General features: G+C 37.3%; 1 protein-coding gene across 2 annotated transcripts; it reads left to right on the forward strand.

Moving 5' to 3' along the window:
- Positions 1-1,169: 1,169 nt before the first annotated feature.
- marc1 (mitochondrial amidoxime reducing component 1) lies at positions 1,170-9,891 on the forward strand. Of its 2 annotated transcripts, XR_005008517.1 has the most exons (8): positions 1,170-1,411; positions 2,404-2,574; positions 2,881-3,046; positions 3,795-3,935; positions 4,190-4,251; positions 4,337-4,408; positions 5,892-6,068; positions 9,296-9,891. XR_005008517.1 is itself a non-coding variant. In XM_036592717.1 (7 exons), exons 1-7 carry the CDS (start codon positions 1,170-1,172, stop codon positions 6,004-6,006), a joined length of 969 nt encoding a protein of 322 aa, XP_036448610.1. In that variant the 3' UTR covers positions 6,007-7,739. The 2 variants fall into 2 exon arrangements, 1 of the variants encoding a protein (XP_036448610.1); XM_036592717.1 differs by lacking the exon at positions 9,296-9,891 and having other exon boundaries at positions 5,892-7,739.
- Positions 9,892-14,446: the final 4,555 nt, after the last annotated feature.

Consider the following 14,446-nt stretch of genomic DNA (forward strand, 5'->3'; position numbering starts at 1 on the left):
CTCATTTTTAAGTGAAGTAAAAACATCCTCTACAGAGAACACACTTTAATGCACATTTTAATGCACAATTAAAATAAAACAACATTCATTTGCTAAATGTAAAATGTTAGGAAAACAAATAAAACATAAAATGTGGCCTGTGCAAAGGTTATGACACTTTTTATAATTTAAGTTTTATATTTTCTAATATGATAAACTTAGTAAATAAACAGACACTGTGCACTAAAATTTGCATGTGTTAACTTCTTTTTACTTAGAAAACAACAAAACAACAAAACTTTTACATATGACTGTACATATTGAAGGAAATACATCTGTTGTTTAGGTTTCAGGAAGTTTCCACAGCCTGTGCTTTAGGCTCCCTTTCAAAAAATAAACAGATATAAATGTATTAGTGTGATTTGCATTCTAATGTACTCATCCTCCACTGTTCAAATTCTAATCCAAAAACTCAAAAATGCAAGAAGGCTACAGGGCATATCTTTTTGTAACACATTACATTGTGAAAAAATACACAAGGTGCAAAAATGGTGCAAAAGATGCTGTGAGAAAATGTGAAAAGTCCACATGTGGAAAAGATGAGAAAAATAGTGGGTGACCAGCTAAACCAGCGCCAGACCACCATAAACCAGCATACATTACGCTGGTCTGTGCTGTTTTTTTCAGCAGGGTATTTCAATCATTAGAGAAAGATAAATTCATGTGATATTTCTGTACAGGTTGCACTAAAGTGTTTTTGTGTCCTAAAACATAACATTTACAACCAAAGTTTTAAGTCTACTAAATGCTGTAGTTATATTAGCTTCCTAGTTAAATCAGAGCTCTGTATAAAGTGTGCAGCATTCCTCAAACTCTCACGAGTTCTTGTGTTATTATTACTGCAAGGTAACGATAAGAACTTTCTTCCCAGCAGTCTGTTCTTCGTCTTCCTCTTAGACCAAAGACTCCAGAGAAATAAATTAATAACCACAAAAATGTGTCTGAAAAACATCATGATGTCTCTTTAAAACTAGGCCCGACTCGGAGCACCTCGCTGTTGATTGGTTGATTTCGCCCAGCTGCCTTGCAGCGTTGTGGTGTTACTGGCGTGCAGCGTTATCGACTCACCAGAGCACAGTATCTGGTCACGGTGTTACATAATAAAGCCAGACTCGTGTGCTGATCCGAAGATGGAGTTTATGGCTAACTTGTTTGCTCAGAACAGGAAAGCTGCCCTGTGCTTTGCAGGAGCCAGCGTGGCTTTGCTCGGATTCGGACTCGGCTACAGATATCTGCGTAAACAGAAGAAGTTAACTCGGGTCGGAGTGGTTTCCCAGCTGCTACTTCATCCTTTGAAGTCCGGAAAAGCTGTGGCGGTGGAAGCGGCCGAGTGTCTGCGCATGGGGCTGAAATGCGGAGAGCTGCAGGATCGGTGAGTTTCCGCGCAGAGCTGTGAACAGCGGTGCAACATGTCGACGCCAAACATATGTTGCAAACGTGAACCTGAAAGTGACAGTTGTTGAGTATATATGTTAGTTAGTATATAGTTGTTGATATCTTTGTATCGATAACACAGACATTTTCATTAGTCTGGTTACGTTACGGTTTGGGTGTTGCAGTCGACGCAGCGTTGGTGAGGCTGTAAATAGTAACCGTGAAGGTAGTGCTGGGCGGTGTATCGTCTATGTCGGTATACCGCGATATTGGTATACCGTGATACTGCTTTTCAGTTTTACCAATATATTTGATAGACAGTTGTATCCATAATATAATGGCTGTAATAAAATAGTGGTGTTCCTGTTGCAAAGCAGTTAGTTTCTAACTTTTTAGTTCTATTTTATGCACTTTTTACATGTTATTCAGACCATGAGTGTGTATGCAATTTTCTAGGTGTTTCAGAATGTTTTGAAACTTTAAAATGTATAAAAGTAATAAAACAAAGTTATGTTTCATCTGTTTAAATAAAGTTATGTTTGCAAATGTGCTTTCTCTCTGGTTAACAATTATGATGCAGTGTATAAAGGTTCCATTAATTATACTAGAACAAAATGGAACAAAAAAGCTATGCCAGGTTTGTAAGACATTCTTTTAACATAAAGTACCAGTACTCAGGAAGCATGGAGTCATTAAGCATTTTCAAATATCATCTGGTACTGTGGTACTGATAGATACTGATAGATGGAAGATATTGCGACACTTAATTTTATCGTGTGCGGCACTACTTGAAGCGAATAAAAAGTGATAATGTTCATAAGTCTGCTCAGAATAACATCATATTCTTCGTGCATTTATGACAGTTATGATCACAGAAACTGATCCTAGACCAGCCCTCCTTCCTGAGGTGGTTTGTGAATAAAGACGTGTATTTGCCAGTTGCAGTGTTGCTTTTTAGTACTTCTGCTTATTTCTCATTTTCTATTGCAGCCACTGGCTTGTCATTACAGAAGATGGCCATATGGTGACAGGAAGACAGCAGCCCCGCCTGGTTCTGGTGTCAATGACCTGTGAGGGTGGTCAGCTCTGTTTTAATGGTCCTGACATGGAAGAATTAAGAGTTCCCCTCTATCAGCCCTCCAAACCCATCTACAAGTGCAGGTAGCTGCCAAAGTACAGAATGCACTATTTAATGTAGTGTTATAGGTTCCACACTTCATTGTAGAGTAGAAAGACTTTATACCCATGCACAATAAGGGCTGTGAACTGTGGGTATTATGCGAGAGATGGTAGTTAATAAAATTTTAGCCATATTTCATTGTAAAAAGTGCTGCAACCAACTCCCTTATTGGAAAACTCTGTAAATTGCAGGCATTCAAAGCAAGAACTGTAAAGTCACTTCAGTGTGACAATGTGTTTTCATTTCCTATACCAAACATTAATGGAATATTCAATCTCTGCTTGTAGAGTCTTTAGTTCAGACACCGAAGGCAGAGACTGTGGGGATGAAGTGTCTGACTGGCTTACTCGATATTTTGGAGGAGACCAGACCTATCGCCTGGTGCACTTTGAACCTCACCTGAAGGCCAGGAGACCAGCTGACAAAGACCCTGTCTTTCCCAAGGATGACAAGGTTTGGCATAGGCTTCTCTCCATCACTATCAGTAGTTCTAGTAATATAATCATAGCTACTGCAGTATAATTTAGTCATGTTATTACTGAAGTTTGGGGGGGGGCATGCCTGAACCCCAATAAATTCACATCCTCATCTTCCATTCCCGTGACAAAGTGTTTGCAATTCCCACCGACACCACATCTCCTCCCTGTCAGTCCTACATCGGTCCTACTACAGCTATGAGGCGGGGGGCGTCTGGCCTTCTAGCTACAGGCAGAAGCTGCCCAGAACTCCAGCTCTTCAAGTTCTCAGAGTTCTCCCTTCTAACCCAATTAGTCTTTGCTCCTAATACCACCACATGTTTAAGGCATGGTCCGAACTCACAAAATGCCTTTTGTATCGCATTTGATACTTCAGTAATCACATTCATCATTTCAAGCGTCAAAAGACATAAGAAACTCAAATTAACAAATGATTTTGAGAATTGAGAAGTGCAGTCCTTCCTTTTGTACAGTAATAAAAAGCTCTGAGGATGCAATCTCCTCCTGAATTGTTTGATGTACAAACTGTGATGTATAAAAACCCTTCTAACTCTTTTATATAACTGTTTTCCTGAGTTGACATCTTTAATGATTGTTGCTCGCTTGCAACCCTCTTTCTGACGGGCTGCTTCAAAGATATTTCAAAATCATAGGTGAGATGACAAAGGAAAATGACACTTTGCTTGTTTGTCAGTGGTGTTTAGCTCTGTACTGTGATGGCATAGGTGGCTTACCCTGATGCTGCTCCTATCATGCTAATGTCTGAGGCCTCGGTGAAGGACCTAGGGAGCAAACTAGATCGGGACATCTCTGTTCGTCGGTTCCGCCCCAGCATTGTGGTCAGTGACTGTGAGGCTTTCAAGGAGGTATGATGACCATTCCGTTTAAATAAAGTGTTTTTAAAGCACTTGTTCAGGTTATTGCATTTTCAGTGTAAGATTATTGTTTTTGTTGCTTTTGCTTATGTATAGCTCTGTGAATAATTTGCAATTTGTCTCTGCCAGTTTTAAACTAAAATTGAAACCCAAACAGCTTTTTAAACCACTTGTAACTTGATTTAATGAAAGATATTATATGATGAGTGTGTTAATTTAGGTTTGTTATTTTTCTTATTAAATAGGACACATGGGATAATATACAGATTGGTCGAGTGGAGATGAAGCGAGTCATGGGCTGTGGAAGGTATTCATTAAAGCAGTTGATATCTGATTTGCTAACTGGTTGTATGTTTTGTGATGACCATGTCTGATGTGTATTTAATGTGCAGGTGTATTTTCACCACTGTTGATCCTGAAACTGGAGTCATCTCTAGGAAAGAGCCACTGGACACTCTCAGAACGTAAGTCAACCAGTCAGCCTTTTACAGAGGACACGTCTAGCAACCTCTATATAGTACACAAACACTCACAAAAATGAATAGCTTGTAGTAATAATAGTCAGAGAACTCTTTTTGGAGTCACATTTTAAAGAACTATGTACAACAGGTTCCTCATTACAGAGTTTATGCATGATACTACCACTGCTAAAATGGCTTTCATGAAAAGAATGATTTTGTAAACTGCAGAGAACCATTTAAGCATTCAAATGATTCTGTAATTTGCTATTATTCAGTAGCAATGTGCAAAAGTCAGAGACCACCTTTCATCTAATTTATTTGCTGTCAGAAAGTGCAAGTTATTCATTTTGGGGGATATTTCTGAGGGGATTATCTAGATGAGTTAAAAAAAAATATGAAGATGCAGAGAAAATGTAACTCTTAACAACTGTACAAGACCAGGTAGACCACCAAAACTGTCACTATCATATAAACAGCACTCAATCCTTCATCTTTGAGAGACAGAAGAAAAATCAAGCTCCACTCTTGCTTCAGATTTGAAAAAAGCTGTTTCTGTCCATCCTCAAAATATGAGAAGACAACTGTGAAAGGGTGTGTAGCTGTTAAGAAGCCATTACTGAGAAAAGGAAGCAGATTAAAAAGATGTCAAACAAACAGAAGTCAACAGAAGTCAAACAAAGAAGCTGCTGATGTCAGAAACAGTGAACTGGCCACTGGCTCAGGCCTCAACATCACTGAATACTTTTGGAATTACTCGAATTAGGAGAAGCAGAAAATGCAACCAACTTTGACTGAACTTTGGAGATGTGGAAAAATGTCCTTGCAGATTTTTTGGAAACCTCCCAATGTAGAAGATAAATAAAGAGTTGAATGCACTAAATACTGAAATTTTGACATTTATATTTAGTTGTTTTTCAGTATTTCTGCTTTTTCATGATGCTGAAAAATGAAAAACTTGCACTTAATGTCTGTTTTTACTTGAAATTTCATAAATAAAGGGTGGTCTCTGACTTTTGCACAGTACTGTGTAATCATTACCTTTACCTTTTTTAAGAGTGTGGATTTAAACTAATAAATTGTTAGAACTGATTGGGGTTTTTCAACATTTTAAATCTTTCATGCTATTTTAAAGCAATAGTAAACACAAGGAGTTTTATGACCATGGTCATGGGTGCAGCTTATAAAGACAGTTTGTGGCTGCGCAATCAATGTTTTTTTTTTTTTTTTTTTGTACCCTTTACTCTGTGTTGCTGGCACACTTTTCCTCTGTTAATCAGTGACACGTTGTCTGTTACATTGAACTCAATGCTCCGGTGTTGGCTTTAATTGTCCCTTGAATCGAATCAGATAGTTCCAGGTCCAGACTGTAAAACTTTTTAAAAGCTTTGTTTGTTCCTTGTACATATTTCAGTGCACCTCATTTCACTAAGCGGTTTGTGATGATCGAATTTTACTATATTTTACATATTTTTGTCTTGGCTTCCAGCTATCGGCTAACTGACCCTGCACAGAAAACTGCACCAATACTTGGACAGTATTATACTGTCAAGAAGACTGGAATCTTCCATGTTGGCGATCCTGTCTACAGGATTAGTTATTGAGGCTGTACAAGATGGATCTAGCGTAAAGATCATCACAGCACAAATGTATTCATCTTATACGTGTGAGTGTTTAACATGGACAGTTTTCAAAAGCATCTTGATTGTAAATCTTAGTCTACTTTTGTAATGACCTATGATAACATAGTTAACTGTTTTCGGCAATATTTTTTTGTGAATATGCAGTTAATAGACAAAGAAAAGTAATGGTTTCCAATTCCAGTGCTGCCTGTACTGCACTGTTTTATTATTGATCTCTAACCTGATTTCAACTCAAGAAGGACTTGATCATTCAGAATGCACTCAGCTGAAAACTGAAAAAGTAGTTCTTCTATATATAATTTGACCTTTTTTATGCTTTTAAATTGGCGTAATAATACTGATGATGCTTTAAAGGTGATAATTGCATATTGAGAGAGAACCGAGAGAATTGCTAAATAATATAAATAGTATTAAATATTCAGAGTTGTACAATTATGAAAATGTAATACTTAATGGTATCCAAAAGGCAATGGTATTCAAAGCGCCTCCGCTAAAATGACGGAAAATAATTAGTTTTTTAAGTTAAGCACTTTAGAACCCTCACCTAGCAGTCTCATCTGAAGTTTGTCCAACAGGGGCCACTATTAGCACACAAGTCACTTGTTCATCATTTAGAGAAGAAACAGCCAAAAGGAGAATAAAAACATACGCTTGCAGTAACAAATTTCGAAACTGAGAGGTTAAAAGCTTATCAGAGGGTATTTATTTACTCAGTATTGTTTATTGATTTCCGTTAAAAAAAGGTTAAGTCAGTTATTGCTTAAAAAACATGTAAGCTGAAGACTGTATAGAACACAGCTGTAGCAAACCGGGTTAAAAGTTGCACTGTTTATCTGCTGCTGCTCAATCTGTTTGAATGCCTCTGTGCTGACCAGCCCAGGAGAGCAAAGAAGAAGAGTGTTTTTAATCACTATTTCTCATTTCCACTACCATTCAGATTATTAGTTCAGTGTTAGATTTTGTCACTTTATTATAGACCTGTTGAAACCTTTGCTTTTTCATCCAAAAACTTCAGCCTTTTTAGGCTGAGGTTTTGGTGCATCTCTACTAATAATTAATAATTACAATCAATACTGCTTAACCAATAATTCTGCCAATGAATCATGAAAATGTTTCTTGTGCTCTGACAGTACTCTCCAGGCTCAGAGTTTTTTTTGTTGAATGTTTGGTGTGTGTTCACAGAACCTAACAAATCATGACAGGAATCATGTGTGAAAGGAAACATGAATTAAGGCAGCTGATTATGGTTAAGTGCCTTTTTAATAATAGTGATGTCACTATATTATCATATTTTCCAATTTTTTGGGGAAAATCACAGCACCCTGTAGTCTTGTGCATTCATTGATCAAAAGGGCATGAAGTTAAGCAAAGCTTATTATAAATGCTTTTAGAAAATCATTATGTTTACGTTTTTTGACAGTCACTTCTTGACTTTCATTATTGCTGGACTCTACACATGCTATAGATGACATAAGACTGGAGTACTGCCAGTATAAAAGATGCTGATATAATACTTAACACTGTATAGGTAAAATGCAGACACTAAGTAAAACCATTGCTATAGCTGGTAGAAACACTAATGGATATTTTTAAACATAAAATTATTGCATTTTTATGTCTTCTGTAGAAGTTTAGAATCTGCTTGTTGTGCACTTTAGTTTAAGTTTAATAAAGTTGGGGTGAATAAAACTTTTGATGCAATTGTCATATCATTACTACTATACATCGGAAGTTCTTAACCTGGGAGTCAGGCATGGTCTCAGAGGGGTGACAAAAGTGGGGCTAAAACACTAATAATGATAATAATAATCATAATAAATAATAATAATAATAGATACACCTTAAAATTAACATTTTCAAACCCAAGGATGCTATACACAACATGAGCTCAGGATATACAAAATGTGCAGTAATTACCAAGGGAAATAGCAATAGTGTCCTAGTAAGGTGTTGGGTCACCATGAGCAGCCAGAAAGGCTTCCATGTGCCTATAGATTAATCTCTGAATTTGTACTGGATGGACAGAACTAGGGGTGGCCGAAATGTTCTTTGCAGTCTGTAATTGTAGAACTAGAACTAGAACTTAGTTGTAGAGCTAAGGTGCACCAATGTGCTAAATAGACCTGATAAAATGGACAGAGAGTGTATATTAGGGGTCGGGGGGAAAATTGATACTTACACATTTGGCAGACACTCTTATCCAGAGCGACTTACAATTTGATCATTTTTACACAGGTAGGCGAAAGTAGTGTTAGGTGTCTTGCCCAAGGACTCTTATTGGTAAAGCGTAGGGTGTTTGCCCAGGCGAGGATTGAACCCCAGCCTACAGCGTGGAAGGCAGAGATGTTACCCACTACACTATACCAACCATGTCATCGCAATGCGCACGTGGACGATTCTGAATCGATTCACAAATGTCAAAAATCGATTTTCTAAATTTTGATGGATAACGTAATGTTGACGGAACGCAAAAGGCGGAACTTTTCAAAGTGCGGAAGCGCAGCGCCCGGACAGTCTGTGGCGTGCACGCTACACTAAAATCTAGTGCAGGGGTCACAACCCAAATGTTATTAAAAGGCATTTCGTCCTTTCAACAAAAATCAAACCACCTTGGGAGCCACAACATTTTGAGTCCATTTTACCATCTTGGCTCTACATGTGTCTCAGCACGTGCTAATGTCCTAGTGTAGGCTAAAAATATAATACAAAAACACAGACTTACTTTGCTCTGCTTTAAGCTTAAGCTCAGCTGTAGCCGCTTTTCTTGCATCACCAGCTGGAAAGTTTTCCACAAAAGTAGAACAGTTTCTTGTAAAATGTCTCTCAATGATCTACTTTTTGCGAGACTGAAGTCAGTTTCCCGTTCTCCAGCTTCTTGTTCGATTTCTCCCGTTCCACCTTAAATGGTGCAGCAGTTACATTCTGGCGCCTAAGGCACCATTTAAGGTGGAACGGGAGAAATCGAACAAGAAGCTGGAGAACAAGAAACTGACTTCAGTTTCATGTGTTCTTTAGTGTTTGACAGTTTTTCGTTGCAGATTAAATGCATCAGGAAACGAGCTCGAGTGATTATAAAAGTCTGTTTTTAAATCTTTCTCTTTGTCTTTTCGTCAGCTACAAGCTAGGTGAACTAACAGTTATAGGCTACATTAATTCCAGCGTTTAAGATCATTTATTGTTGAAACTGTGTTTGAACGATCAGCAGAGCTTTATTTTACTGCAAATGAGGATTATTTTATTTTTTACCTAGAAATCTAACTCTGTTGTGGAGCCACACCAGGCCAGTAAAAGAGCCGCAAGTTGCCGACCCCTGAGGTGGCGTATGGAAGCACTTTGGCTTCTGTGGAGCATTTTCCGCCTGGTTGTAGTTGCTGCCAACCAGAGGACCATCGATCAAGCAATGTTAAAGCTTCCACCCAACTCGAAAAGGACGAAGCGAATTACAAACTCTATCGCAACTATTATTGCCAAGGATTTGCATCCGTACTCAGTCGATGAGAACCAGGGCTTTTGCGCTATGTTGCCCACTTTGGAGCCGAGATACAGCGTCCCGTCTCGAAGATGTTTTACTGACACAGCGACCCCCGCACTCTCTACAACGAGACCAAGACCTAATTTATGAAACCACTGACGAAAACGGGCGGGATAGCTGTAATCTGCTGCGTGGACATTCATTGCCACAGGACATTATTTCAGCGTAACTGCATTTTATTGCAGATGAGCGGCAGCCAGCGTCTCGTGCTCCAAACAAGAGCAGTGAAAGAAAGTCTTCCAGTTGACTTGTTCCATTTGATTTATTAATAAAAGATAATGGAAGTAAATTCGTTATGGATCATTACAGATACTTTACTTTTGCACATGATATTATGAACCCTCAGGTGCTGTAGTGTGTGAAATATGTAGTCATACAAAATTATGATGTTATGCACTAAAACGTACTAATTCAAGTCTGGTTTAGACTGCATCATTAATATTTTTTTACTTCACTTTATATTTGCTTTGTCTTATGGATAATAATTACACACACACACACACACACACACACACACACACACACATATATATATATATATATATATATATATATATATCAACAAAAAAATGAACATTGATTGAATGAACATTAATGGGAATGGTTTGTTGTCTAGAGAAATGAGGGTTCAAGTGTGTCCGTGAGTTGGGGAAAAAAACTTTTTCAACAGTGCCCACTGGCTATTTTCTGTTCAATTACTCATTTTTATATTTTATCTTAGTATATTTCTTTGCATTATATTGTTTCACTCCATCTTTATGCCATAATGAATTATAAGCTGCTCATTTCTTTGCAGAAAAAAACATGGGAATTACTAGTTCTCAACTCTGGCCCTGCCATTATGTTTGACATGCTTTTGAGTCGATCACAGCCGTCTCTAAATTTTCCTCCTTCTCTCAAGCAAAGGAAAAACTTCTCAAAACAAACCTGCAGTGAGAAAAGTGCTGGCAGTAAATTAGAAAGAATTATTAAACAAAGAAATGATTGAAAGGTATTACTGAAAGATGTATAATGCTTGACACTTGTTATCCTGATCATCTGCTCATCAGGTCATTATGCTAGCTCTGAGGTAAGCTAAACTTCATTTGGGTTACTGTTTTTGCTTATAATCATGCTAATGTCTAACGATTAATAACATTACAAATAACAAATTTATTAAGCTTAATTAGCTGAGTAGTTAGCTTTTCTGAACTTACTGTAAGCTTTATATAACAGTGAGATTACAGGACTGTAGAGTGCTCACATTTCTGATTAAATCATTGTATATAAAGATAAATATTAATGCACATGTGCACATGACATTATGTGTATTGTTCCATTAAAGGCTGCATTAAGACCTTGTGTAAAAGACCAGAATCTTCCTAAGTATGTAACGTTACTCTGACTAGCTCCAGTGTAGCTTTAGCATTAGCTCATCTGAAGACATGAAAGCTTACTGCTTTAATGTAGCGTGATGAAAAGATTTTCATGGTTCGTTTTATGTAAACATGGTTTGCAGAATCCATTTTTTTCAATTCTCAAACTTCCATGTATGAACATCTTGTAAAGTCATTAATTAAAATTGATTAAAATTGTTAATTGAATCTTTATCAGAATTGACTTCTTATTTTATTGCATAGTAAACAGCTATTGGACCAATCAAGTCCAAACTCCCTGTAGACATAAGCCCACCCCCCGTGGTCCTTTTGAAGTTTAAATTTTTGTGAATTCCTGAAAAATCAACAGCTGCAAATTGGTTTTAAAGTACACATAAAAACAAAGCACAAAAAGAAAAATAGCACAGCAACTGATGTTTGCAGCAAACAGCCAAGCATGTGAAAAGCTGCAGAGACAAAATTACAACACAAAATTATATGCGTATATGAAAAATAAACAACTGCAACAGCAAAAAGCAACTTAGTTAGGAATCCTTGCTAATTTGAATGTGGTTTATGCGTGATGGGGTACTCCAGGACCAGGATTGGGGACCACTGAGCTTAAAGGGACATTTCAATTATAAGGAAGAATTAACAGGTTATTAATTATTAAGAATTAACAGGTTATTAATAACTGGCATGTAACACATGTGCCCAAGTTAACCACTACTGAGTGTGAGCTTATTTTAGGCTAAATTTGCAACCCTGTTACCCATTTTTAACCTTCAATTATTTTTAAATAAAAATGAAATGAGAGTGGCTTGAAACAAAAGGATTTAATGAAAACATTTTGATTAAAACAATTTTTCAAGTTTTTCTTCTGCTCTATGTTGTATATTTTTAATGCATTAATATCAACCTAATGGGGAATCTGAGCTCTGTGTTCAATCTGTTACTCGCTTCAACCCTCCCAGTTATCAACCTTGTTACTCAGTCATTTTTGGTGAAAATTAAAACTTAACCTACCAAATTACATGTTTTATGTTACCAGAAGTGTCAATTTGGTAACAAGAGTCATTAGTTAAAATTACTAATACAAGAAAAATTGTGCTATTTTTTGTTTATAGAGAAAAAGCATTTTGTAAATGTGTATTTCTTGTTAGTAAATAATGGATTCACTTGACACTGACTTAAATGCCATTTATACATATAACAGGGTTGCAAAAATGCTGTATATTTCAGAAAAAAACAGCCCATATAGTGTCTGATTTGACAGTCTAAAGTGGGAAAATAACGTTGTCTGAAGTTTAAGCACTTTGACCAACAGTTTGTCAACAAAAAAACACCAAAGAAAAACACAATTTTTAGTTTGAAGGCATAAATGACCTCTATTTACAAAAGGCACCAACTTTTTGTTTATCAAAGACGCAGTTCACCTTGAGAATGTCTGGAAGAGCTTTTTCCATCTGGTTGGTGAAGACATTAAGACATGAGTGTTAAAGCCCTGAGGAAGCTGTATCACTGGCATATCCAGCAAAGCAGAATGTGAAGAAAACAATGATTCTATCTTTATTCAGCAGATAGACAGATTCCAGTAAGGTATATAAATAGCTATATAGCTGCCTTGCTAACTTTCAGCTTGTTGTCCTCCTTATCTGACGAGTCATTACTGTGGTTTGAGTAATCCATTCTCTTCTTTATAATGATGATTTGATTACCACCACCGCTGCTACTCAACACACAAAAAACTGTACAGATGGTGGTGGACATCAGGCGCAACCCACCGTCCCTACCCATCTCAACATCAGTAGCTCTGTGGATTCCACTGTGGAGGGAGTCACTTGAGCACCACTATATCCAGGGACCTGAAGTGGGAGAGGAACATGCTCTCCATTGCCAAGAGAGCACAGCAGAGAATGTTCTTCCTGAGACAGCTGAAGAAATTCAACCTGCCGCAGAGCCTGATGATCCAGTTATACACAGCGATCATGAGTCCTTCCTTATATCATCCATAACTCTCTTATTTGGTTCCTCCCTCCACCTCACAAGAACGAGCCAAAATCCAGTGCATGATCAGGACAGCGGAGAGGATCATTGGATGTAGCCTGCCAACGCTTCAGGACATCTACAACAGCAGAGTGAAGCACGCTGGCAAAATTACAGCTGACCTCTCTCATCCTGGACACCTCTACCACACACTCCCCTCTGGTAGAAGATTCCAGGCCATCAAAATCAGCACAACCAGACACGCTAACTGCTTTTTCCCCAGAGCTGTAGCACTCATTAACCACAGTGGGCACTTCACACTTTAAACTTAAACTAAACCAACAAACCTGCTTACTGTATTACAATTTCTGCAGATATTCATATTTGTCTGTAATATTCAGTATATAATAGATTTTATAGAATATGTCATCAAAGCTTTATATGAATAGGTATTTTTATTCGCATATGCACAGATATTAACACTTCTCTTTAGCTCCTTTATAGCTCTTTATTATTCATTATTCTTTATTTTTTATTCAATTTATTGTTTTTATTTGAATTTTTTGTTACATGTCATACATGTGTGCACTCACCAAGACAAATTCCCTTAGCGAAATTATGTGATTCTTATTCTGCAGGAATATATGCAGCATCCCATGGTAACATTAGCTATCTGGCTTTGTTCTACATTAGCCATCTAGCCAAAAAAAGGAAAAAAAAGAAAAAGCAGTTGTAATTGTTCAAAAGTTCCTTCGACCTTTAAAGTTTGTCATCAGAAGAGGGTTTTCTCTTGTCTTTAACCGAAAAACCACACTCTACTGAGGAACCGCTGTAGGAGACGAGGATGTTTACAACAGATAGAAATGGATCATTTTTTCATTATCACAGTGTCCCTTTAAAAATAGCTTCAGCAGGTTTTCCCCTCCTAATATTAACTCATTGCAGGGGAATTCCACCGATTTTTTAAAATTTCTACATAATTCAATCACTTTTGATAAACAACATTCAGAGTATTTTGATGTGAAATGGGGCATTATAGAAAAACTTTCTGACTCTGAATTCTTTCTGTGGTGGTGATAGGAACCAGAGGTTGAGATGTCTACAATAGCCTTTGGACTCTGCCAGCATGTTTGTCACTCATTTGGAGTAAAAAACTGAGTAAACATGTTATGCTCTTACCGTGGCTCTAACTGGCAGAAAGAGTTTATCGGATTCACTTTTAGCAGAGGTCAGCGCTGCTGTGTGAAATATCTCACCAAACTGGCAGGACTGGCCTGCCATTATTGAGGCCAGGGTTATGATCATATTTTACCTTGTTGTGGTACATTTTCATTTCAGTACACTTTCTGTGATCCCACAGTACTTGGGAGTAAAATCTGAACTTACATTTGCTCAGAAAAAAAAAAAACTCATATTAGAATAAATATAAATAACATCTATAGGCTACTACAAGTAGTGATTTAATGGCTTTAATGTGTTAAAGAGTTTGCTTAACCATTTCCAAACCTCTCTGAAATCATTTCCAAAA

Source organism: Colossoma macropomum, unplaced genomic scaffold (assembly GCF_904425465.1).
Source record: "Colossoma macropomum unplaced genomic scaffold, Colossoma_macropomum, whole genome shotgun sequence".
Lineage (NCBI taxonomy): Eukaryota > Metazoa > Chordata > Actinopteri > Characiformes > Serrasalmidae > Colossoma > Colossoma macropomum.

Coding starts and splice junctions, on each gene's coding strand:
- marc1 (XM_036592717.1), top strand. CDS start 1,170: ATGGAGTTTATGGCTAACTTGTTTGCTCAGAACAGGAAAGCTGCCCTG. Junction 3,047..3,794: donor TCTTTCCCAAGGATGACAAG/GTTTGGCATAGG, acceptor GTGATGGCATAG/GTGGCTTACCCTGATGCTGC. Junction 4,252..4,336: donor CGAGTCATGGGCTGTGGAAG/GTATTCATTAAA, acceptor TTTAATGTGCAG/GTGTATTTTCACCACTGTTG.